The 27,521-nt window shown below is 34.6% G+C and overlaps 1 protein-coding gene across 1 annotated transcript in view; it reads left to right on the top strand.

Moving 5' to 3' along the window:
• The window catches only part of LEKR1 (leucine, glutamate and lysine rich 1), a 309,852-nt gene that overhangs the window by 133,809 nt on the left and 148,522 nt on the right, over positions 1-27,521 (top strand). The window contains exon 6 of the mRNA XM_082394543.1: positions 2,410-2,595. Coding sequence (XP_082250669.1) covers positions 2,410-2,595 — 186 coding nt within the window. The remainder of the gene's footprint in view (positions 1-2,409; positions 2,596-27,521) is intronic.

Raw genomic sequence — 27,521 nt, 5'->3', positions numbered from 1 at the left:
AATGCCTTTACTCATTTAGTAGCTATTTATTAAGCTTCTATTAATTCTAGAATGTTGTGGCAGAAATTATGGGAGGAATAAAAAATGAATGAGATATTACCTCTGGCCTAAAATAACTTACAGTCTAATAGTAGGTCACATGTATGCATATGATCAGTGCCATAGAAATGGTGTAATTGGCGCAAGTTACAGATCTGGTCAGGAAAGATTTCCAGGCAGAGGTAGCCTAAGAGCTGTGGTAGGTCCAACATATGAGGCTAGGAGGACCTTCTTCATGGGGCGGTGCAAAGACAGGGAAAGTGTATGGTGGGTACAATGACCAGAATAGGTTGATCATAATTTATGAACCCAAATTGGGACACATAAGTGACAATTATGAAGTTGTATTAATGATGAAAGTAGGATTAAGTATTTGACACCAGAATTGCCATAGGTACAGGGGATGTATAATTTGCCAAGGGTGAGTTAATTGACCCCCATTGAGTTTACTCTCCTATTTCCATGTTAGAAACCTCCTGTTAAAAATCTTACTGTACTTTTCCATGTGTTACAATATGTTTCACAAATGAATTTGTATTGCAAATTCTTATTCTTTTAATGTCAGATAGAAAGTCACATTGACACAAGGAGTTATTTTAGAGACAGATAGTAGTGTACACTAAGAGAGTCAGCCTGTGAACCTAAGCAGTACCATTCTGGCAAACGATAAATAGGTCACAGCATGTGTGCACTCCTCTGCAATGTCATTCTGACTTAATCGTAGACAGATATGGTTACGGTATGGTACAGTTTATTCAACCATAAGAAGCTACCATTATGGCTAGAAAAATTACCCGGGAAGACTTTTTAGGCCTGAAGAAAAATTGCAACCTCCTTATTTTCTTTAACTACATTAAAAAAAAAATTCTATGTACTACTGTGTTAGTACTTTTCCTCACACAAATGGGAACATATCCATAAATTTTTAGAAGCATATAGCTATTCCAAGGGGAAAAAATTCCCATATAAAGGAACCATTGGAATATAGTAGACCCCCACTTATTTGATCCCTGCCAATTTATTTCTCTAGGTTTTCCATTTTGAGTAGGAATTAAAGGTGAAGATGGTGCCAAGACCCCTTGTGTTCATGCCCTAGGTCTACCTTAAATGCCACTTTTTCTTCTAGATGTACTTTCTTCCCACAGAAAGGCATTTTGCTTTTCTCTGCTTAGACCACATTCCTGATCCTACTCATCACCATCCCTTGGGGCATGTTCTCTTCTCTGTGCTCTGTTCAGCGTCCTGCTTTACTTCTCCTATAATCATTTACTGGCCATATTGCCTCTGCAGCCATGTCTGTCCCATGGATGTCTACTTCTGGTCTTCGCTGGCCCATGTGGCTACTATTTCTGCTGTGATGACTCCAAGACCAGTAAACCAAGCCAACCTCCTTTGACACCCAATTACACACTAAACCCATCACATAGTCCAGGATGAGCTAAGCAAGGAAGAAATGCCAAGTGAGCTCTCTGAAAAAGCAGACTGTCCAGATTTTCATGTAGATCACATCTTCATCAGTTCAGTTAATTGTGGTTGTACAAATTTTATAGTATTTTTATTATTATTGCATGTGTGTTTGTATATTTTAATGGTGGCTTAAGGCAGCAGTGCTGAAAACACTAAGCAAGGGAGACCTTGATAATTATCATTCTGAAGGATAAAATGTTCCATGCATTTCTCACAAAATTATATAAAATTAGCACATTTAAATCTACATAATGCTGTGAAGGCATATTTTTATTAAACTTAATCTAAGTAGATAGAATAATGAGAATTGATTGCTATGATGAAATTCTGCTCTTATTTTGAGGGGACAGAGTGTTATTAGAACCATTAAGATATATTAGCTAATACTTTCTGCCCATAAATTTATTAGTTTTAGATACTATATCCTTTTATTTCTCTCCACCCCTACCACCTTTCTTCATAATTTGTATAGAATATGTTCTAGTTATGTCCTAGAAATACTTCCTAACCAGCTTATGCTAGCACATTTAAATTTACTTTTCTGAATCATCTTGCCAAGAAAACAATTTAATTTCAATAAAACCCAGAACATTACATGGATATTATTTTATTCATTCACGTGAGTATTTAAAAAGCAGGAAGGATTGCCATTTAATACAATTTAAAGGCTTAAAAAAACTACTAAAAGGTTTCATGCATCATTTAGCAATACAATCCTTTTTTCATTTCTTTTTCAGAATAACTACTAAATTAAAACTTAACTTTTTGGTTAGGTGTCACTATACTCTCAGAGAAGTCATGTTGGCTTTCAACTATTCATTTTCTAAAAGAAAATAATCATTTTTTAAGAAATGTTTTATGATCCAGTGTTATCTATTTGTAAACTTTGAATTTTCTTTACAGAAATAAAGATGCTAAATAAAAGTTTGACAGTGTCCCAGAGAAATAATGTATGCCTTGAAGAGGAAATGAAAAATCTGAAATGGTTGTCAGATGCAGCCATATTGAGATCTCAGCAAATTGAGACATCCAAACAACAGGAAGTAAACTTGCAAACCAGATGCCATGACTTGCAAAAGGAAGTACTAGGTAAAAGAATTATTTTTTGCTGTTGTTAGCAACTAGACATAATAAAGTAATGTCTAAATTTTTATTTCTCTCATGATCACAACAAAATCTTGTTTTAACTAGTTTGTGTTGTAAATATGCCTAATTATTAATAACAATGCCAATAACTGTTTCTGTGATGTTTGCTATCATCCATTCCTATTCTGCCATTTAGAGTGGCAAGTATTAAGTGAATATATTAAAGACATTTCAAGTACAAAGTGAGATTTCAGGAAAACAAAGTAGAATTTTCTTTTGTATATCATTATTCCCAGTGGATGGTGGTTCAGAATATTGAAGGAAAATATAGCATATGCTGTTATATAAGGTGATTCCAAATTTTTAGGCATTCCTTCATTTTCCCAAATGAAAAGGTTAAAAATTATGTTTTGGGAACCTTGGGCAAGGTTTTAAAATTTTTACCTTAGAACAATGAATATGTTAGCAGTAAGGCTATGGGGTTTGTACTTTTTCCTGAAGGCAATAAGGAATCTTTGAAAATTGGTAATCAGGAGAATGATATAACACAAGCAGTGTTTTAGCAAAATTAAGCTACTATCAATGTATGGAGGTGTTCCAAATATCAAGAAATTGGAGTCAGGTAGCCATTTAGGAAACATCTTTGCTGGTAACCCAGTCCCTAGACTAACCATAAGAAACTGAAGTAGAGTAGAGAACTAACATTTTTTAGGTCCTAATGTGTGCTGGAAACCATGTTAGCACTGTACATAAATTACTTCTGTCACTTCTCACAATGATCATGAATAGCAGGTATAATTATCCCATCTTACAGAGGAGAGAATGAAGGTCCAGAGAGGTAACATATTTGTTCCCACATAACTGGTAAATGGCAGGGAGTGAAAGCAAACCTAGTTGGACTCCAAGGCTCATGCTTATCCCACTATGTCTCCTTGGCCCTCTCCATGGCCACACTGGGAAGGCTCAAATAGAATCAGGGTTGAGAGAACTACCCAGAAATAGAGAGGTAAACACCTGGCTGAGTAGACAAGGGCGAGAAAGAAGTCACAGAGGGCTCTGAACTTCTTTGCTTGGAAGTCTTTAATGATGGGAGCACACCACAGACTAGAGAAATCTGGAGAGGAACTGATTCTGAAAGAGAAGAGAAGTTGTCACATGAATTTAGAAGCAATATGAAACTAGATACAAACTTTAAAATCAGATATTTTAATTTTTCTCTTGTGAATTACCTATTCATAGATTTTGCCAATGTTCTATTGTATTACTAGAATTTTCCTTAACAATTTTTAAGAGCAGTTTGTATAGTAAAGTAATTATCTTCTCTATTCAATTTTTTTCTAATGTATAATTTGTCTATTGACTTTTCACAGTAAATTGCACCATATCAAAGTTTTTCTTTTGGGTATCATCAAATTAATGTCTTTTATTGTTTCTGGTTAGTCTTGGTTAAAACAGTCCATTCCATTCCTAGATTATACATATGGTCTCTTGGTTTTTCTTTCATTTAAGTCAGTAGCACATATGGAATTTATTTTTTATATGATGTGAGATTTGGGGCTCCAGTTTTATTCTTTCCAAATACATAGCCAGTTGTATCAGTATTATGTATTAAATAATCCATCCTTCTCCCACTAAATAAACCTACTACCTGTCATATGTCAAAATTTCACAAATGCTAGTATCTATTATTGTATTCTCTTTTCTGTTCCACTAATTTATTAGATGTACCATTAATATCATATTCATTTGACTTAACAGTATATTCTCATAGCTGGTAAAGTTTATTCTCTCTCCTTTGTTCTTACTTTTTAAACATATATTTGAAGGCAGTTATTCTTTGATTTGAACTTTAAGATCATTTATTTACCTCTAATCCGAAGACTCTGATAGATATCTAGTAAAGTTTTTCTCTTCCAGTCTGTATACTTTTATTACATATTCACAGCAGATATTCTTCCACATACACTTTAAGATAATATCATTAAATTCTGATATTAACAGGGATTCTAATTGGGATTACATTATATTTACACTAATTTTTAGAGAATTGACATTTTTAGTGATACTAAGTCTTTTTAATATTATAAAAGTTTATTCATTCAAGGATATGGTATGTCCTTATGTTGCTTTATGTTCTTTAATATAATTTTATAGTTTTATTTGAATGTTTCTTTGCCATTCTTTTAAAATTTATGACTATCATATTTGCATCTACTGTGAATGAACTATTTGCTCTATCTCAATGTCCTGGTATTGATAGATGAAAAAAGGCTATTGATTTTTATATATTTGTCTCATATCCATTAAATTTACAAAATTCTCATATTACTTCTAGTAGTTTTTATTTAGTGTCTCTTGGATTTTCTAGCTGTGCATTTATATGACCAGCCCCAATGCCCCCCAAAAAGAGTTCATCTATTCTTTTCCAATATTTATATATTTTATCTTATTTCTTGTCTTGTTCATATCTTATTAAATCCATTTGAACCTCTGAAAGTGTGTTAAATAATAATGGTGACAGTGATCATCCTTGTCTACTTCCTGATTTTAATTGAAATCATTCGGTGTTTTTCCACTTGGAATTATATTTGATGTTTGGTTTTTGGTAAATATTGTTTATTTTTAATCAAATATTTTCCTTCTATTCCAACTTTACTTAAATGTTTTCTTAGAAATGCTTTTGGATTTTGTTATATGCCTTTTCAGCATCTATTGATATTAAGCATGTTTTTTCTCCTTTAACCAACTGGTAAAATGGATTCGTATTACTAAATTTCCTGATACTATTTTTTTACATATCATTTTCTACATGGTTATATTTTATTTATAAGTTCAGTACCTACATTTATAAATAAGATTGGTCTATAATTTTTCTTTATTAAGGGGCACTAATTAGAGTTTTGTGTTAAAATTAAGTGATGTTAATAAATAGGTTTAATAACATTTGATTGTCTGTTTTTTAAAGGTTAGATAAAACTTGAATGTGAACCCAGTATCATTAAGTAAAATTCAATTATGAACTCATCTGATTCTGGTGCCTCTTTAAATGGTAATTATTTAATGTTTCCAGAGTTTTCTGTAGTAATTTGACTATTTAAATCTTCAGTTCTTCTGAGCTCAGTTTTTATTATTTATATTTTGACAGGAAATCATTCATTTTTCTCTAAGATCCATAATATGGCATGTAATACTCTTATTTTTAAAATATCTCCTCTATCTGTGGTGATACCTGATTTCTGATTTTTAATGGTATCTACTTTTATTTATCTCTTATTATTTATCAGGCTTTCAAAGAACTAGCTTTTGGGTTTTTGGTTTTTTTTTTTTTAATACTTTCTACTACTTTTATTTTCCATGATCTTACTTTTGACTTCTATGTTTATTAATTTTTTCTTCCTGGTTTCTTTTTGTTTTTGGTTTTCATTTTTTAGACTTCTGAAAGGACTACTAAGTTCTTTTATTTTTCATCTTTTTTGTTTAATAATAGAGGCATTTCAAAGTATAAATTTTTGTTTGAGTAAACTTTGTATCTCATAGCTTTTAATATTATTTTCTTTTTCAATGCTATCTAAATACTCTGTATTTCTTATTTTTTCTTAGGTTAAAGGGTTATCTAGGAATATATTTCTTAGTTTCTAATTTGTTTTGCAAGGGAGTTACTTTTTTATTATTTATTTAACTTAGGGATATTCTGATTAAATAATGTGACATAATACCTCTTTGAATTTGTTAAGCTTTTCTTTGTTGAGTACGTGATCAAGTTTTGTAAATGTTCCTTAGAAATTCAAAATAAAATATAATTCTCAACTTGATGGATGTATTGCTAACTTAGCTAGGTGTAGAATACTTGAGTTCTTTTCTCTCAGTAGACTGTTTATGCTAATGCTTTGACTTCCAGCTTTCAGTGTTGCAAATGAGAAGTCTACCTACAGCTCTTATTCTTTTTATTTTAAAGATAACTCATTCATTTACCTAGAAGCTTGTTAGATTTCCCTATCTCTTGTTTTTTCTTTTTTCTTTTTTTTTTCTTTTTTCATTGGACCTCAGGATTATTCAGTTGGATCACTCAGTTGGTTCATAACATGTATACTGGCTAGGACTTCATATACAGTTTTGACTAGAATAGGGATAGTGGGCATCCTTGTACCATTCACAATTTTACAAAAACACACTGCTAAATAACTTTGGGGTTTAAGCAGAAATTATAATGAATATAAAATATCTGGAATTGAATGGTATTAAAAAACACTATGCATCAAAAACTTGTGGGATGTAGCCAAAGTGGTGCTTTGAGGGAGATCTATAGCTTTAAATACTTACATCAGAAGGAGGGAATAAACTCAAAGAACGTAGAAGAAAAAATACAATAAAAATAAAAGCAGCAGTCAGTGAAATAGAAAACAAAAATATGATAAAGAAGATCAATAAAACCAAACAATGATAAAAAAATAAAATAAAATAGATAAACCTCTAGCAAGTTTGATCATAGGAAGAGAGAAGATATAAATGAAAAATATAAGGCTTGAAACAGAAACAGTGACTATAGATAAAAAGTAAAAAGAAAAGTGAATACTGCCAACAACTTTTGCCAACAATTTTGAAATCTTAGATGAAATGGACATATTATTAGAAAAATATATCTTACCAAGACTTACTCAGAAAAATTAAATGTTCCTATAACTATTCAAGAAATTGCAGCAATATCTTCTCACCAGGAAAGGGCTAGATTATTTAACAAGCAAGTTCTACCAACTTTCAAGGAACAGAGGATCCTAATTTTACACAATATTTTCTAAACAACCAACAATTGGAAATATTTCCCAACTCACCCTACAAGGCGAGGGTAACCCTGTTACCAAAATCAAGACAAAGATATTAAAAGAAAAGACTATTATAGACCTATTTATATTATGAATATCAGTGTAACAATTTCAACTGTATATTTGATACTTTAAAAAATATTTTGAACCACTTGAATGTATTACTCATTTAAAAAATTAATGAAGTTATAAGTAAAATAAAACTCTTACTATGCCATGCTGTTATTTTAGACTTCAGAGAGAAGAACAAATTTAGGACAGGTTTGCTAAAAAATACATTTCACAATTATACATAACTTTCCCAAAAATGCAATTTGCCCCAAAGATTATTATTCTTATTTCTCTTTTATTTCATCATTTTCATCTGGTTTCTAAGATAAGCCATTTCCTTGAATGTTTTAGTTTCTTAAAAGAACAGTGAGACATTAGGGAACATATCTTATATTGCATGTAACAGGTAGTTAAGGGTTAAGTCAAGTAACTACCTTTCTATGTTTGAAAAAAAAAGTGATTTATGGGAATAAAGACAATGAGAAGAAAGGGAAAACATTTTCACTAACTAGGAACTCTCTCTGTGTCAGTCATTTGACTAGCACTAAGCATTTGACTAATTTTCCCTTATCTAATCCTCACAGTATTCTAATGTGAAAGCTTTTATTCTTCCTATCAGACATAGAGATGTAGGCCATGGTCACACTGCTGAGATTCAAACCCAGGTCTCTGTTGGGACAAAGCCTGTTAACTCATTAATCATTTCTGTCAATTCCAAAAAGGCATATGAAAACACTGAACTCCTTTTCCTTTAAAAAAAAAAAAGAGGTGGTGGACTTTACCCCTCTCACAAAAATGGACCATTGGCCTAGCAAGTTTTCTAGGAATTAAAGCTAGGACAGTGTTTTCCAAAATTGCCTGACCACAAGAACATCTGGGACTGTGGAAATGCATGTGTGGGGATAATAAAGGAACTATTGAAAATGTACATTCTTGCATATCAGTCGGAACATACTGAGTATCTCCGAGATTCTAAGACTCTCTACTTTTAATAAGTGCTCAAGGTGGTTCCTATGATGAGGAAAATTTGGTACTAGCTTAACAATAAGAATAAGGAAAATAGGAAAAAGCATGTTCACATTGTAGCAGAATAAAAAAGAAAGAAAGAAAGAAAGAAATGGCTTAATTTAAAAGAAGTGCATTGGCACTGGCTCCACTATCCTTTGGCTTTTTAAGATTTGGTGTTTTGTCTCTTCACTCTTTACTCAGATTTAAGCCTTACAAAGGGAGTCTCTGGTCTTAACGTTTTGATGAAGGCTGGTAGCTGTGAGGCTGATGCACTGGAGAAATTAGTAGGAACGAAAATTGTAGAGAAGGAGTATGAAAGATGAAGATCTGGGACGCTTATATTAAGCTTTAGAAAACAGGGCGGGCCCGGCCCCTCGAGCATCAGGGCTACTGGGTCACCGGGTCCTGGGGCTTTCCATCCTCTGCCACTCGAGAGATGGCACTTTTTAAAATAGAAAAATGGGTGTTATTTTTATTTACTTTTTTGTAAAGTGATTTTACGTCTTCTGTTTGAGGCTTGGGATGATCCTTTGTCTGCACTGTGTACAATAATTGTTTCCCTCTGACTCATCGCTCGTAGCTCAGTGGGCTGTGCGCTGAGGATCCGTCCGCTCCTGGGACGCGTTGCTGTAACAATGCTAATAAAACGTCTCTTTGTAAAAAATATATATAATAAATAGAATAGAATAGAATAGAATAGAATAGAATAGAACAGAACAGAATAGATTAAGCATTAGTGAGGTTTCTTAGTTGCAAGTACCAGGAACTAGCTCTAATCATCAAAGAAATTTACTGAAGGGATATTATTTAGATATTCAGAATCTTTGAGAAGGTGGAAGAATCAGGCCTAGAAGATGGTTAGAAAACCGTGAAGCTAGAACTGCCAGAAACACAGCCAAAATCATGCCACAAGAACCATCTGGGAGGGTACAGCTGCTGTGTCCTTAAAGCACTGGACACCCTGCATGATCCCCTACCTCCTCCTATGGTCCTGAACACAGATTGATCTTGGAATGAATTCTCTACTGCTTCTGCTGCTTGGTGTCAATTGCTGTCATGTCAGATCTTGGAAAAAACATATTTTTTAAATAGTCTGGAAAGTAAGAACCACGTTTGGCTGCCTAGCTCTAGCATATTTTGAATATGTTATTATAGGAGTGTGTAGAAGCTGTAAAAATGGCAATGTTATTTTTAGAACAGAATAGCAAATACAGAAGTAGAACCTATTTTAATATAAGGATCATTAACAAATGGGAAAAGCAAAATTATGTAATAAGTGGTGTAAGAGTAACTAAAACAAAATAACCCAAAATACACCCAAATAAACCTCAAATTAAATAGGAAAAAAATAACAGGAAAACCTAGCACCAAAAAAATACAGAACTTACCCTAATCGCAGAGGTATAAAGCAGCACTTCAGAAATTGCAAAGAGTAATATTAACAGATTTTGCCTATAAAAAAATATAATCTCTGAATTCAAAAACTGCCAAACCTAAAAATAGAAGATGGACAAAAAAATATTTGTATCATATATGGTATGCAAAGGGTTACTATCCATACCATATAAAGAATTTATTCAACTGTGTGAGAAAACTCCAAGACCCCAAGCAGGCAAATGGTTGAAAAACAGAAACAGATAATTAACACAGGAAATTTGGTAAACAAGCCAGAAACATTGAATTACTAATAACTAAACAAAAATAAAACATTTACCTCCTTTTAAATTAGTACAAAGACTTTAGTGATAAAGTTTCCCTTCCTTTGGTGATAAAAAATTGTTATTATATTTCTCTAACCCATAAAAATATTTGTGATCAAGTAATCTCTTTGTGAATTTATGTTTAGAAAACTGCAGAAGAACATTATTTACATGCAACGATCATATTTTTAATAGTGAGTGATTAGGAATAATTTATTCCCAACTCTAATGAAATGGGTAATAAATTATCATATACCATCACTTGGAACATTATTTAGAGTTTTTAAAAAATATTTTTGGAAAAAATATTTTTGGGGGATAGTTGATTTACAATGTTGTGTTAATTTCAGGTGTACAGCAAAGTGAATCTGTTATACATACACATATATCCCCTCGTTTTTAGATTCTTTTCACATATAGGCCATTACAGATCATTGAGTAGAGTTCCCTGTGCTATACATTAGGGCCTTATTAGTTATCTATTTTATATACAGTAGTGTGTATGTGTCAATCCCAATCTTCCAATTTATCCCTCCTCCTCCTTACCCCCCAGTAACCATGTTTGTTTTCTACATCTGTAACTCTATTTCTGTTTTGTAAATAAGTTTATTTGTACCCTTTTTTTAGATTCCACATATAAGTGATATCATATGATATTTGTCTTTCTGTGTCTGACTTACTTCGCTCAGTATGACAGTCTCTAGGTCCATCCATATTGCTGCAAATGGCATTATTTTGCTCTTTTTATGGCTGAGTAATATTCCATTGTATATATGTACTACATCTTCTTTACCCATTCCTCTGTTGATGGACACTTAGGTTGCTTCCACGTCCTGGCTATTGTAAATAGTGCTGCAATGAACATTGGGGTGCATGTGTTTCTTTGAATTATGTTCTTCTCTGGGTATATGCCCAGTAGTGGGATTGCTGGATCATATGGTAGCTCTATTTTTAGTTTTTTAAGGAACCTCCATAACATTCTCCATAGTGGCTGTACCAGTTTATATTCCCACCAACAGTGTAGGAGGGTTCCCTTTTCTCCACACCCTCCCTAGTATTTATTGTTTGTAGATTTTTTGATGATGGCCATTATGACTGGCGTGAGTTGATACCTCATTGTAGTTTTGATTTTCATTTCTCTAATAATTAGTGATGTTGAGCATCTTTTCATGTGCCTCTTGGCCATCTGTATGTTTTCCTTGGTGAAATGTCTGTTTAGGTCTTCTGCCCATTTTTTAACTGGATTGTTTGTTTTTTTGATATTGAGCACCATGAGCTGTTTGTATATTTTGAAGATTAATCCTTTGTTGTTTCATCTGCAAATATTTTCTCCCATTCTGAGGGTTGTCTTTTTGTCTTGTTTATGGTTTCCATTGCTGTGCAAAAGCTTTTAAGTTTAATTAAGTCCCATTTGTTTATTTTTGTTTTTATTTTCATTACTCTAGGAGGTAGATTGAAAAAGATCTTGCTGCAAATTATGTCAGAGAGTCTTCTGTCTATGTTTTCCTCTAAGAGTTTTATAGTATCCAGCCTTACATTTAGGTCTTTAATTCTAAATCCTAGGGTGTGTTCTAATTTCATTCTTTTACATGTAGCTGTCCAGTTTTCCCAGAACCACTTATTGAAGAGACTGTTTTTCTCCATTGTATATTCTTGCCTCTTTTGTCATAGATTAGGTGTCCATAGGTGCGTGGGTTTATCTCTGGGCTTTCTATACTGTTCCATTGATCTATATTTCTGTTTTTGTGCCAGTACTATACTATCTTGATTATTGTAGCTTTGTAGTATAGTCTAAAGTCAGGGAGCCTGATTCCTCCAGCTCCATTTTTCTTTCTTAAGATTGCTTTGGCTATGCATGGTCTTTTGTGTTTCCATACAAATTGTAAAATTTTTTGTTCTAATTCTGTGAAAAATGCCATTGCTAATTTGATAGGGATTGCATTGAATCTGTAGATTGCTTTGAGTAGTATAGTCATTTTCACAATGTTGATTCTTCCAATCCAAGAACATGGTATATCTCTGCATCTGTTTGTGTCATCGTTTATTTCTTTCATCAGTATCTTATATTTTTCTGAGTATAGGTCTTTTGCCTCCTTAGGTAGGTTTATTCCTCAGTATTTTATTTTTTTTGATGAGATGGTAAATGAGATTGTTTCCTTGATTTCTCTTTCTGATCTTTCATTGTTAGTGTATAGGAGTGCAAGAGATTTCTGTGTATTAATTTTATATGCTGCAACTTTAGCAAATTCATTGATGAACTCTAGTCGTTTTCTGGTATCATCTTTAGGGTTTTCTATGTATAGTATCATGTCATCTGCAGACAGTGATAATTTTACTTCTCCCTTTCCAATTTGGATTCCTTTTGTTTCTTTTTCTTCTCTGATTGCCATGGCTAAAGACTTCCAAAACTATGTTGAATAATAGTGGTGAGAGTGCACATCCTTGTCTTGTTCTGATCTCAGAGGAAATGCTTTCAGTTTTTCACTATCGAGAATGATGTTTGCTGTGGGTTTGTCATATATGACTTTTATTATGTTGAAATGGGTTCCCTCTATGCCCACTTCCTGTAGAGTTTTTATCATAAATGGGTGTTACAAATAGATCAGCTGCATAAAGTGCAGCTGATCTATTCAGTTCTACATGTAGAGATTGGGTAGTTATAGATGTAATACAGATTCATCTAAAGGACAGTGTAATTGCAGAGCAAAATGGCACATAATTTCAAAACTAAATTAGGGTTTCTGCTGCTGGTGTTGAATAGATTCACTCCATGGGTGGCAATATCCAAACTGTGTTAATAGAGAAAGAAACTATCTTAAAAGGCTATCTGTCACCTCTCTCTTGGTTGAAACCATTGAAAATTGATAGGTCAGAGTGGACAGGATCATTAAAGTTTCTCTTAGTTCAAGATGACAAGTACCACTTCCTGTGAACCTATCCATGAGGGCACCAGGTTTTGTTGTTGTTGTTTTTGTTGTTTTACCCCACAACAATCTTATTCCCATGTCAAGTTCTCAGTAGAAATGTCAGACCATTTAGAAAAATGTTTATTAATGTGCCTCTTACTTTATCCACAAGTATCCTCTGGAGAACTGATTGCACCAATGTATTGTTTCTCTCCAATTCATTTTACACAAGTGGTTACAGTGGTTTAGGAAAGCTATAGAACTACAAGTGCAGGAAAGACAGCAAAGTTTCCATCTCAGGTCTTGGCAGTGTTGTATTTCCATACTTGGTACACTTTCTTCTCCCCTCTAGGGTTTATTGGGGACTTTCAGAGGTGTTCCCACCTCCAGTGGTCCAGGCCAGCCCCTCTGCTCCCCTCCTCTCAGTACCTATTTTCTATTTGTTATAATCTGCCTTTATCTCTACCCACTATCCATTGAACCAGCCTCTTGCCACAACTCATCTGTTCCTATATGTTGATGCTGGGCTGACCATATCCTGAGAATAACTTCATTTTTCAGCAAATATTTATTCAGCATTAACCACATGCCAGCCAGCTGGCCTCGACTTCACTTTGACTTCTGGTGTGCAGGTGCTCTCCACCTGTTCACAGGTCTTCATTGGATGTCTGACCTCCTGGCTCCATACTGGTTACATGTGCCAACACTCTTAATTTTAGCCATTCTTAACAGCCTTTTTTTTTTTTTTGTCCTCTATATTAAGAATATGCTATAAATTTCTCTAGCTCAAATTTTGTTGCCATTCAAATTACTTTACTTTTACTTTCTTTACCATCTTATGACATTTACTTTTATAATTTTCATGAACTTGAACAATCTTGCTTCTTAGTCGGCTTTCTTTTAAATGCATGCCTAATTTATCTATTACTAGCCAATTAATGTGCTTAAGATTTTCTGTTATCTCAATAATTATCATCGATAGCTTTTCCAGCTTATTAATATCTTTTCAAAATCATGTCAATTATTTGAGAAGAGGAAAAACCATGCATCACAATGAATATCTTCTCCCCAGATAAATCACTGGATTAACATAATGGGCATAGCATTTTAGATTTTCTTTTGGCAAATGAAAATAAGGGCAGACTGATAATACTCATCTCTTGACTCTCCCTGTGTCTTGTTTGAAGAAACATATTTGTTCAAAGCATACAATAGAAAGTATTTAAATTGACTTTTCAATATGAACTTTGTAAATGGCTTTTTATAATTAATAATCTTAAGTCCAATTCTAAGCATTTGCATTGTTTATATTCTTTCTTCCACAGTTGCAGAACCAGCTTTAAGTGATAAGCATCACAATAAGGCTTCTTTTCTAGTCCTAGTTGAACATCTCCCCTTCTGTTTTCCTAGCCTAATTCTCTGTCCCACCTTCTGTCCCCTGTTTTTTCTTTCAGGGTATTCAAATGCTTTACTATCTATTTCCCCTGTATCCTGCAATCTCTTAATTCATCTCACTTGAATTTCTGTACTGTGGCTTGTTATTATTTATGCTGTTAGTTGTTCCTTATTCTCTCTTACGTTCTCTCTCTTAATAAATGAGTTAACATGTCATACTTTTAACTAACATGAAACATTTTTTATGTTCTGAATTTTTAAACCTGTGCTGAATACTATATCATTATTGTATTTACTTATAAACAAAATTTAAAGTTCTATTATTTCATAATCTCATACCTCCTACTTTTCGAATAAATTTATCTTTCTCCATTTTAAACTATTTCTCTGTTGTGTCTTCCAGCCTCTACCCCCCACCCACGTTCCCCACCAATGTGGTCTTAATTGAAATCATGCTAGGCCAAGAATCAGAAGATGATGACCCTCTATACATTAGCCAGGTGGCTCTGACATGCCATTTAGCCCTGATGAGTGTGTGTCCACATCTAAGTAACTAATGGGTTCGACTAAGACCTCGGAGGCCCTTTCGGGCTCTCATAGGCTGTAATTCTTATCCTAACTCTGATGCCTTTTGCTTGTTTCCAATATTACATAAATATTTGTATTTCTACATTGATACTTTTTTCTTTTAAATCACCACTGAACAATTTCAACTTTGATTCAAGAATATAGTCTTTATGATCGTTACTTTTCTACATAAAAATTTTAACTTCGTTTTGCCCACATTTCCCTTTTGTCTTTTGAGACATAGATGCTTGAAAATTTAAGTAATATGATAATTCTAGTCCATATATTTAATAGTGGTTTAAGAGTGTATCATAGACACTAATTAGCAGCCTAACTATTAATGCCAAACTTTCATCTTTTTCATAGGAAAGTAACCTATAAAATGAAATTTTAGAGGCTAAATTCTTGGTTCTCTTTTAAAGATTTATTTACATAACTTTTGTAATTTTATGTTTAGCTCACACTAATATAACTTCCAAAATGCATAATTTATCTCAATTGATAGTACTCCTCTTAGAGGTCATTGTGACCCACAAACCCGTCCACTTAAATGATTTTCCTTCCACCTGATAGAAAAGAGTGTCCTTTACTTTTTGTCAGCAGTCACAAATATTGGAAGACACAGTTCAGAAAAATCACTTTAGCATTAATGTTCTTCCTAAAATTTATTTGACCAAGTTTCATATTTATTCTTAGTGAAAACACTTTTGGATGGATTTTTTTTCTTTCAGGAAGCTCTTTGGTATAATAAATAATACATAAATATTAATTATTTTGCACGTAATGTTTTACCATCCTATTTGAACGTTTTAAAAATAGCCTTATTGAGAAATATTTTAAATATCATAAAATTTATGCATTTTAAGAGTACAACCCAGTGGGTTTTAGGATATTTATAGAATTGTATGACCATCACCATGATCTAATTTTAGAGCATTTCTGTCATCCCCAAAAGAAACATCCTAGTCATTAATAGTCATTTCCTTTGCCCTCCTGCCCCTCCCCACCAATAATTAATTTACTTTCTTTCTCTATAGATTTGCCTGTTCTGGACATTTCATGTAAATAGAATCATATAACGTGATCTTTCTTGTCTGGCTTCTTTGACTTACCATAATGTTTTTGAGTTTTATCCATGTTGTGGAATGTGTAAGTACTGCATTCCTTAATTAGTAGCTCCTCAAAGTGAAAGAAATCAAAGTGAGTGATATGGTTCATTTAAAAAAAAAATACTGATCCAGGAGTCAAACACTTCCACTTTCTGGCAAGTTTATGCCTTTTACAGGACTTCTGGATACATTATCAATTTCTTTGACTCAGTTACTTCATCTATAAAATGGGAATATAATAGCTTTCCTTAACTACCTTGGAGTGTTAGGAGAATCAACAGATAAAATGTAGGAGCACAAAAGAACTACACATATAGAAAATATTAAACCACCATTCTAAAGTGGTTTTTCTGGTATAATAGCAAACCAAATGATTATATTTAGGATAAAAGTAGTAGAATTTCCTTAAATGCTCCTTTAATGACCAAGGAAAACTATGAATTTTAATTTGTTTACCCAAAGGTCCCTTTGCCTCCACTAATTTATTTTACAGTCAGCATTGGTTAGTTGTAACAACAGTTTGCCTGCTCTCAGAACAGGATGCTGAGGAAGGGAGTGGCTGTGATTAATTCAGGAGTCATCTATTGCATGGCAGATGGAAGAGTCTCTGAACAGAGTTCCACTCTGACCTTACCTGCCAGGCATGATTTTCAAAGGGAGTTCACTGTGGTGAATTGACCAGCCCTATGATTCCTTTTGAAGCCTTGAACTCCTCCAGAAGGAATAATGTAACCTTGGCTTCCAAAAAAAGAAGTGCTGATTTTACAAACAGAAAACCAAGGAGGTTTGCAGTGATCCTTAGTTTTACTAAAGCCAACAGCTCTTTTTTTTTTTAAAGAAAAAGAATTCTTTATTTCAAAAACATGTTTTCTCAAAGAGAAAGAAGTAGGAGTAGAGGTAGGGAAGGAGGTTATATTTATACTCTTTTACAAATTCTTTTCCATTATGGTTTATCATAGGATATTCCAACAGCTCTTAAAAGAGGCTAGCTTGATATTGGGATACTGTGGGCTGCTTGGTTATCCTAGGGACTCTAGACCAGTTGCAAACCAAATGGTCTTAACTAGAACTCAGAGAGTCCTTATGTAAAACCAGGTCACGACTGGAATATGGAGAGTAACAAGGGTCTCCTGTAGAAGCCACTTCGTCTTTGATCACTGGAGTCTTATAAGATTATCTTTGTTTCCTTTATTTTTCATTTGCTTCCAACTTTGAGCTTTCCTATAAAGATTATCTCTGTTTTACATATTTTCTCCATTTTACAAATGTTTGAATCTTAGAATGTTCTACAGTGATCTTAAGCATCCACTCCTTAGGGTGGTTATCTCTTCTCTGAGACTTCTTTCTCACCTTTGAGATAGCGGTAATTCTGGTTTATTATCTAGTCATGTTTCACCTGTGCCATTGCAACCTTCTTCCTCTCCTCATTCTTCCCCTCCGGCATGGTTTTTCTCTTTTAAGGCTAAGTCTTAGCCTTACCACTTTCTCTGACTTCTCCTTAACTGCACCATCCCCCTCAGGTCCTTGGGTTAAATTTTATACATCTTTTTTTTTTTTTAATCCTGTGGACTCTGTCCTTTGCCTCAATTCCTAAGTCTCCCTCTCTCAGAAAGATTCGGACCATTCATTCTTTCTTCATTATTGAAATATAGCTGACTTACAATATTGTGTTAGTTTCAGGTGAATGACATAATGATTTGACAATTGCAGACATTATGAAACGATCACCACAATGCCTAGTAACCATCTGTCCCCATATAAAGTTATTACAATATTTTGGACCATCTTCCTAATGCTGTATATTATATCCATGTGACTTATTTATTATATAACTGGAGATCTATACCTCTTAATCCCCTTCACCTATTTCACCACCCCCTACCCCTTCCCTCTGGCAACTACCCATTTGTTCTCTATGAGTCTGTTTTCATTTTGTTTGTTTTGTTTTTTACATTCCACATATCAGTGAAATCATGCATATTTGTCTTGTCTGACTTATTTTACTTAGCATAATACCCCCTAAGACCATCCTTGTTGTTGCAAATGGCAAGATTTCATATATTTTAGGGCTGAGGAATATTCTATTGTATATATATACCACACCTTCTTTATCCATGTATCTATCAATGTTAATGTGGTTTATAATACTGATTGATTTGCAGATATTGAACCATTTGTGCATCCCTGGGATAAATCCGACTTGATTATAGTGTATGGTCCTCTTAATATATTGTTGAATTCAGTGTGTGAATGTTTTGTTGAGGATTTTTGCTTCTATACTCATTTGTAATATTAGCCTGTAATTTTCTTCGTCTTCTTCTTCTTCTTCTCCTCTTCCTCCCCCCTCCCCCTCCTCTCCCCCACACCCTCCCCTCCCCTCCCCCTCCTCCTCCTCCTGGAATAGTGAGTTTTTTCTTTCAGCACTTTGAATATATTGTGCCACTCCCTTCTGGCCTACAAAGTTTCTGCTAAAAAGTTAGCCAATGGTCTTATGGGAGTTCCCTTGTATGTAACTTGTTGCTTTTCTCTTTTTGCTTTTATGATTCTCTCTTATCTTTAATTTTTGCCATTTTAATTATAATGTGCCTTGGTGTGGACTTCTTTGGATTGATATTGTTTGGCCCTTTCTGTGCTTCCTGGACCTAGATGTCTTTTTCCTTTCCCAGGTTATGAAAATTTTTAGCTATTATTTCTTCAAATAAGTTTTCTGCTCCTTTCTCTCTCTGTCTTCTCCTTCTGGGATGCGTATAATGCAAATGTTAGTATACTTGCTGTTGTCCCAGAGGTGTCTTAAACTATCCTCATTAAAAAAGTGGTTTTTATTTTTTCTGTTTAGTTTGGGTGATTTCCACTTCTCTGACTTCCAGATCAGTGATCTGTTCTTCTGTATCATCTAATCTATTGTTGATTCCTTCTAATATATTTTTTTATTTCAATTATATTATTCTTCAGCTCTGTTTGGTTCTTCTTTATATTTTCTAACTCTTTGGTGAACTTGTCATGAGTTCATCCATTCTCCCAAGTTCCTTGAGCTTCTTTGTGATTGTTACCTTGAACTGTTTTATGGGTAGATTTCTTATCTCTACTTCATTTAGGTCTTTTTTTCTCAGTTTTTTCTTCCTCTGTTTGAAACATATTCCTCTGTCTACTAATTTTGCCTAATTATCTATGTTTATTTCTATGTATTAGGTAGGTTGATTACATCTTCCGATCTAGAAGTGGCCTAATGTAGGAGATGTCCTATGGGGCCCAGTAGGCACACTCCTGTCTGGTCATGAGAGCTATATTCTGTATACATGCTCTTATGTGGGCTGTGTGGGCCTTCTGTTGTGGCGGGGATGACTACTGTGGGTGCACTGGTAGGTGGAGCTGGCCACTGACACAGTGGTGGACAGAGCTGGGTCCCAGGGCAGCTGGCTGCCAGGCATGAGGATCCCAGGGCTGGTGTCAGCTTGCTGGTGTGTGGGTAAGCCTCCAGTACTAATAGTCTACAGGGAGGACTCCAAATGGTGCTTGCCAGAGTCCTGCTGGTAGAACAACCTCCCCAAAATGGCTGTTTCCAGCGTCTCCATCCCCAGGAGAAGCCCCAGTTGTCTCCTGTATCTCTGGGAGGCTCTCTAAGATGAGCAAGTAGGTCTGACCCAGGCTTCTTTCAAGCTACTGGCTCTATGCTGGGACTCAGGACATGTGTGATTTTGCATGCACCCTTTACGAGGGGAGTCTCCATTTCCTTGAGCCATCCAGCTCTTCCATACACAAGCTGTGCTGGCCTCCAAAACCAGATGTTCTGGGGCTTGTCTTCCTGGTGTAGCCCTCCCAGGCTAGGGAGCCTGGTTTGTGTCTTGGACCCCCTGTTCCTTGGGGAGAAACTCCACAATTATTATTATCCCCCCATTTATGGATCACCTACCAGAGAGTGTGGGTCTTGACTATATTGTTTCTCTGCCCCTCCTATTTGTCTCATTGTAGTTCCTTCTTTATATCTTTAGTTGTGGAAAATCTTTTCTGTTAGTCTTCAGGTCATTCTTATAGATAATTACTCTGTAAACAGTTGTAATTTTGGTGTGCCCATGGGTAGGAGGTGACCTCAGGGTCTTCCTACTGCACCATCTTGGCCACTCCTTGCCCCATTTATTCTTTCTTCAATTCTGTACTTGTAGCGTAATGTGATGCAGTCCTCTTTCTAAGTCGTCTTCTGCCCATTCAGTCACCAGTCAATTGATTTGGTCATTCAGCATTATTAATTAGACACCTATATCATGAAGTCTAGGCTTGATTAGGAGCAGATCTTCTGTATTATACATAGCTTCTACACTAAGCATGCTGCATTCTCAGGAAAGCTTCAGCCGAGCAGTGAGAGGAGGGAGCGATCCTCTGCCCTATCCCTAACACCCATATGAACACACTCCTGACAACACTCATAGCCACTCTTTCACACATGGATTCACCCAGGCACACAGCACACCTGCTGTTCATAGACATTTACAAATCATCCACATTTATGGGCCATGAGTAATAGCAACACTATCTGAATGAGAAATAAATGATCCATCCCCCTTCCCTGCCCCGTGTTCAATGTCTCACTTCTTACCAGCATCTCTTTCCTACTAATCACTAATGCTGTCCTTACATCACTTAAAAAAAAAAAAGTCATTCCTATGAAGTAAAGTAGCTTTCCTACTACAGTCTAAATAATAGCTAACATTCACAAGGCATTAACCACATGTCAAACACAGTGAAGCCACTGTGTACCCCCTTATTATAATCCTCCTGGGCTAAGCCCTTTTATTATCTCCAATTTACAAATGAGATTACTGGGGCTTAAAGGAGTTAAGTCATTTGCCCAAGGCAACAGCCCCTAATCAGCAGAATTGGAACCTGAGTCCAGAACTATGCTGCCAAAACTTGGGCTCTTAACTGCTTGAACTCCACTGCTTGTGAGCATCAAAGCATACACATTGTTATATTAACTTATACTTCAGAGAAAGCTACTATACCAGGTACTTCCAGTACTGGTAGTAAAAACAAGTTTCTATAAGGGGAAGGCAGAAGAAGTCCAGAGAATAGTAGACACCTGGCGGTGGGTTACACAAATGCTCGAAAGTTTATGAAATAGGTTGTAAGATGGGTATATGTATATTATGTTGTTCAGTGTTAGGCCACTTTAATATGATTCTTTTGTTCTCTATTACCAAAATAAGCCATGTTCACTATTGATTAGGAAATTCCAACATTCGCATAGTTTTATAAACATTTGATGTGTATCCTCCTAGACTTTCTGTTTTGAAAATATGTATTTTGATGAGTGGAATAATAGAGTTTTATAATATCCACCTCCTCCATTTCTTCCATTATGAAATCTTTCCATGTTAAAAATATTCATAATATTCTGAATGTGGATGAATCATAATTTTTCATCATATCTTAGTTTTGGACAATTGTTTATACTCTTTTCTGTTAAAATATTGCAATAAACATCCCCATAGCTAAATCTTTTCACATATGTGTTAGTGTTGCCTTCAGATCATTCTTAAAGTTATAAAATGTTTTTGGTTTTATGCTTGCTACCTTTAAGTTATGTAATTGTGTGGTAGACTTTTTATTTTTTTATTTTATTTTTTTTAATAACTACCCAGAGACAGTAGAATGGCATTTTATTTTATTTTTATTTTATTTTTGGCCGTGCCCATGTGGTATGCACTGTGTGGCATGCGGGATCTTAGTTCCCCAACCGGGGATTGAACCTGTGCCCCCTGCATTGGGAGCACAGAATCTTAACCACCGGACTGCGAGGGAAGTCCCCATGGTAGAATTTTTAAATGCAATTAGCACAAAGTAGTTTTGTAGCATGAAAGCATTATTTGGAAGAAATTCTTGCCCTTTGCCTATTTTGCTGCCATCCCAGCACAACAAGGAGAAAGGGAGCAGCAAAAAGAATCAGTACTCTGTGTGGCTGAAGATGCATTCCATCTCCTTCCCAGTTTGCATAGAATCAGTGCTGCACACAGGAATCTCTGTAAGCATTCTGATTGTAAAACACACTAATTGATTAAAGAAAGTTGATGCTTATATGATTATGTGACTCTATTTGAAAATCTCTTAAATATTTTTAGATCTAAACTTCTCTATGTTCCATTTATTCATTTACTTTATTATTAACCCTGTCTTTTTCTTTTTTAATCCCATACATGTTTTCAGCTAATATTCTGTTCAATATAAGTCCCTGTCCCTTCCCACTTACTTCACTCTAGGCTATCCATATCTATTACTAATATATTTCAGTCTTGAAAAATCTCATTATTTTATATATAAAATAATATATAAATACATATATAAAATTGTACATACATAAAATAATGAGATATATACAATTTTGTGAATTTACTTATTTGTACAAATTTATCAGAAAACAAAGTAATGTTCTATTGTATTCAGAAGTTTCTAAATCATGAGGATTGCCAGTTGAGAAAGAGTGGTTAAATGATTTTTAGAATTTAAGACTCCTTCTATCTTATCCATCCATGATTTGTAATATTTTATAAGCCCCCATTAGTGACAATTATCTTTATATTATATTTGGCTGGTTTTAATCTTCAGAATAAAAAAATACAGTGGAGGTTTAGAAGCATCTTTTTTGCATTCTGAAGCAAATTCTTGATCCTTAGTATTAGAAGAAAATTTATTTCCAAATTTTAAATATCTGATTATCTCCTTAGCTTGATTTAATCCACTCTCCCCTCCCCACACAGACCCAGATAAATAATTTTCTGATTTTAATATAACTACATCTGGACCAAATTATAACTTATTAGCTGTATAGCCACACCTGTTCTATCATCTGATTTATAAAAATCTCCAAATGTTATTTCAGTCCCTTCTGGCATTATGCAGAAAATGTTAATGTACTTCAAGTATACTTGTTTCAGAATAGATGTGAATTAAACCTCTGAAATATAAACCCTAAAATGAAATGAACTTTCCAAGTGGCTGTATTCACCATCTGAGCTTTATGAAATGTTTGCTTAAGTTAAAATATGTTAATTTGCAATTGATATAGTTGAATACTCATTAAAGAACTTTCTTCTATTATTGGTATACATTCTTACATCTGTAAAGGTTTTCTCTGTTAATGCTCATTTAAAAACTTAAGTGATATATTACTTTTGTGAAGCGCTAAGCTCATCAAACTGTGGTACAATAATTTATACATATAGATGACATCTAAATGCAAAATACTGATTGTGTTCATTCACATCAGTTATGTCTGATCAGAAATCCCACAACTTCAGCCACATAATTAACTAACAACATAACTAAATAAGATCATTTAAAATTGTAGAAAAGTAAAACAGGTTTAAGTTTAAAGGAGTTATTGATTTGTAATTTAAAACATAATCTATCATTCATGAAGGAAAATGAGGCACTTGATTATAATTTCTCTAAGGACAAGGAAATATATCTTATTGATATTTGTACGCTGAATCTAGCTAGCATGGATCCTACCTAAACAGAGTAGGTAGTCAATAAGAAATAAAATAACAATTGAAATAAAATAACATATTTATAAGAAACTTGCCTTTTAATGCCAAGATACATATTGGTGTTACCAATGAAAACTGCACAACTCTTTCAGTTCCATCCACTTTAATCTTAGGTAAATAATTTTAAAAGTTTATTTGCTGGAATTCTTATTTCTAGTATTTCCAAAATTTCATTCATTCTTTCAACAGTAATTTGTTGAGCACCTTCCTTGTCTCAGACACTATGAGTATAAAAGATAAGGTTCCCACTCTCATGGAATTTACATTCTAGTTAGTTTACATTGGGAAGATTGAATGAATGTAATGCACTTAGAATGTAGTGTCTGGCACATAGTAAATACTCAACACTTACTATCTGTGATGGTGATGATGATGATGACGCTGATGATGATGATGATGGAAGACGTGAATATAAATGCTATTCAAAACTATGAGACTAGGGCTTCCCTGGTGGTGCAGTGGTTGAGAGTCTGCCTGCTAATGCAGGGGACACGGGTTCGAGCCCTGGTCTGGGAGGATCCCACGTGCCGCGGAGCGGCTGGGCCCGTGAGCCACAATTGCTGAGCCTGCGTGTCTGGAGCCTGTGCTCCGCAACAAGGGAGGCCGCGATGGTGAGAGGCCCGCGCACAGCGATGAAGAGTGGCCCCCACTTGCCACAACTAGAGAAAGCCCTTGCACAGAAACGAAGACCCAACATAGCCATAAATTAAAAATAAATAAATAAATAAATTAAAAAAAAAAAAAAGCTATAAGACTAGATGAGATCAACTAGGGAGGAAATGCAGGTAGAGAAAAGGGCTAAGGACTGAACCTCTGGTTATTTCTAATATTTAGAGTGTACCTAAGAATGAGAATCATCAGTAGAGACTGAGAAGAAGTAGCCAATGCAAAAGTGAACAAGGGTGGAGGAAACAAAAGAGTATAGTGTAAAGGAAACCAGAGGAGTGTTTCAAAAAAGTAAACACTCCATGACATAAATCACAGCAAGATCCTTTTTGACCCACTTCCTAGAGAAATGGAAATAAAAACAAAAATAAACAAATGGGACCTAATGAAACTTCAAAGCTTTTGCACAGCAAAGGAAACCATATACAAGACGAAAAGACCACCCTCAGAATGGGAGAAAATATTTGCAAATGAAGCAACTGACAAAGGATTAATCTCCAAAATTTACAAGCAGCTCATTCAGCTCAATATCAAAAAAACAAACAACCCAATCCAAAAATGGGCAGAAGAGCTAAATAGACATTTCTCCAAAGAAGATATACAGATTGCCAACAAACACATGAAAGAATGCTCAACATCACTAATCATTAGAGAAATGCAAATCAAAACTACAATGAGGTATCACCTCACACAAGTCAGAATGGCCATCATCAAAAAAATCTACAAACAATAAATGCTGGAGAGGGTGTGGGGAAAAGGGAACCCTCTTGCACTGTTGGTGGGAATGTAAATTGATACAGCCACTATAGAGAACAGTATGGAGGTTCCTTAAAAACCTAAAGATAGAACTACCATACGACCCAGCAATCCCACTCTTGGGCATATACCCTGAGAAAACCATAATTCAAAAAGGGACATGTACCACAATGTTCATTGCAGCTCTGTTTACAATAGCCAGGACATGGAAGCAACCTAAGTGCCCATCAACAGATGAATGGATAAAGAAGATGTGGCATATATATACAATGGAATATTACTCAGCCATAAAAAGAAACGAAATTGAGTTATTTGTAGTGAGGTGGATGGACCTAGCGTCTGTCATACAGAGTGAAGTAAGTCAGAAAGAGAAAAACAAATACAGTATGCTAACACATATATATGGAATGTAAAAAAAAAAAAAAAAAAGGTTCTGAAGAACCTAGGGCCAGGACAGGAATAAAGACGAAGACATAGAGAATGGACTTGAGGACATGGGGAGGGGGAAGGGTAAGCTGGGACAAAGTGAGAGAGTGGCATGGACTTATATATACACTACCAAATGTAAAATAGATAGCTAGTGGGAAGCAGCCGCATAGCACAGGGAGATCAGCTCGGTGCTTTTTGTCTACCTAGAGGGGTGGGAAGGAGACGCAAGAGGGAGGAGATATGGGGATGTATGTATATGTATAGCTGATTCACTTTTTTATACAGTAGAAACTAACACACCATTGTAAAGCAATTATACTCCAATAAAGATGTTAAAAATAAATAAATAAAGCAAAAAAAAGTAAACAATTGTGTCAAACGCTGCTGAAAGTTTGAATTAGATAATAACAGAGAATTAAATTTTGGAATTGCCAACATAGAGTCATTCATAACCTTGAAAAGTGCTATTTCTGCAGAGGATGAAGAAGAAAACTATTGAAATGGATAGAAAAGAGACTGGGGAAAAGGCAAATCATGAAAAGGGAAATATGAATGACTGAGAAGTATAAAATGAGATGATCAGCTTCAGTAGTAAGCAGAGAACTGCAAACTAAACCAACAATGAGACACTACCTTTGCACCCTAAAAAATAGATTTTTTTTAATACCTCTTCTAGTAAGTATCAGGAAAGCAAGAACCTTCATTCAGTGAGCTGATGGTGTAAGCTGTTGCCTCCATCCTGGGAACCATTTGGCATTATTTAAGTATGTGTATCCCTATGACCTCATGAGTTCGCTCCAGGGATTATACTACAGAAAAACTCCCCTGTAAGTACACAAGAAGATGGGTTAAAAGCTTTTTAAAATTTATTTATTTATTTATTTTTAATTGAAGTACAGTTGACTTACAATATTATATTAGTTTCAAGTGTACAACAGAGTGATTCTGTATTTTTATAGAATATACTCCATTTAAAGTTATTATAAAATATTGACTATATTCCCTGTGCTGTGTCTTATTCCCATTCTTGTATCTAATTTACTTTGTACCTAGTAGTTTTATCTCCTTCCCCCATTTTGCCCCTCCCTTCACACCTCTTCCAACTGGTAACCAATAGTTTGTTCTTTGTATCTGTGAGTCTGTTTCTGTTTTATTATTTGTTCATTTGTTTTATTTTTTAGATTCCACATATAAGTGATAACATACAGTATTTGTCTTTCTCTGTCTGACTTATTTCACTAAGCGTAATACCCTCCAGCTCAATCCATGCTGTTGCAAATGGCAAAATTTCATTCTTTTCTATGGCTAATATTTCATTGTATATATATATACCACTTCTTCTTTATACATTCATCTATTGATGGGCACTTAGGTTGCTTCCATATCTTGGCTATTGTAAATAATGCTGCTATGAACATTAGGGTGCATATATTTTTTTCAAATTAGTATTTTGTTTTCTTTGGATATATACCCAGGAGTGGAATTGCTGGATCATATGGCAGTTCTATTTTTCTGTTTTTAAGGAACTTCCATACTGTTTTCCATAGTGGCTGTACCAGTTTACAGTCACACCAACAGTGCACGAGGGTTCCCTTTTCAACACATCCTCATCAACACTTAACATTTTTTGTCATTTTGACAATAGACATACTGACAGTTGTGAGGTGATATCTCATTTGTTTGATTTGCATTTCCCTGATAATTAGTGATGTTGAGCATCTTTTCATGTGTCTGTGGGCCAACTGTATGTCTTCTTTAGAAAAATGCCTATTCAGGTTTTCTGCCCATTTTTTAATCATGTTATTTGTTTGTTTTAATATTGAGTTATATTAGTTCTTTGTATGTTTTGGATATTAACCCCTTATCAGACATATCATTTGCAAATATCTTCTCCCATTCAGTAGGTAGGTTGCCTTTTCATTTGGTTGATGGTTTCCTTTGCTGTGCAAAATGTTTTAAGTTTTATTATGTCCCATTTGTT

This window comes from Balaenoptera borealis, assembly GCF_965194805.1.
Source record: "Balaenoptera borealis genome assembly, chromosome: 5".
In the NCBI taxonomy this organism is placed as follows: Eukaryota; Metazoa; Chordata; class Mammalia; order Artiodactyla; family Balaenopteridae; genus Balaenoptera; species Balaenoptera borealis.
The sequence above is the reverse complement of the archived record's forward strand: the minus strand, read 5'-3'. Positions and strand labels throughout refer to the sequence as shown.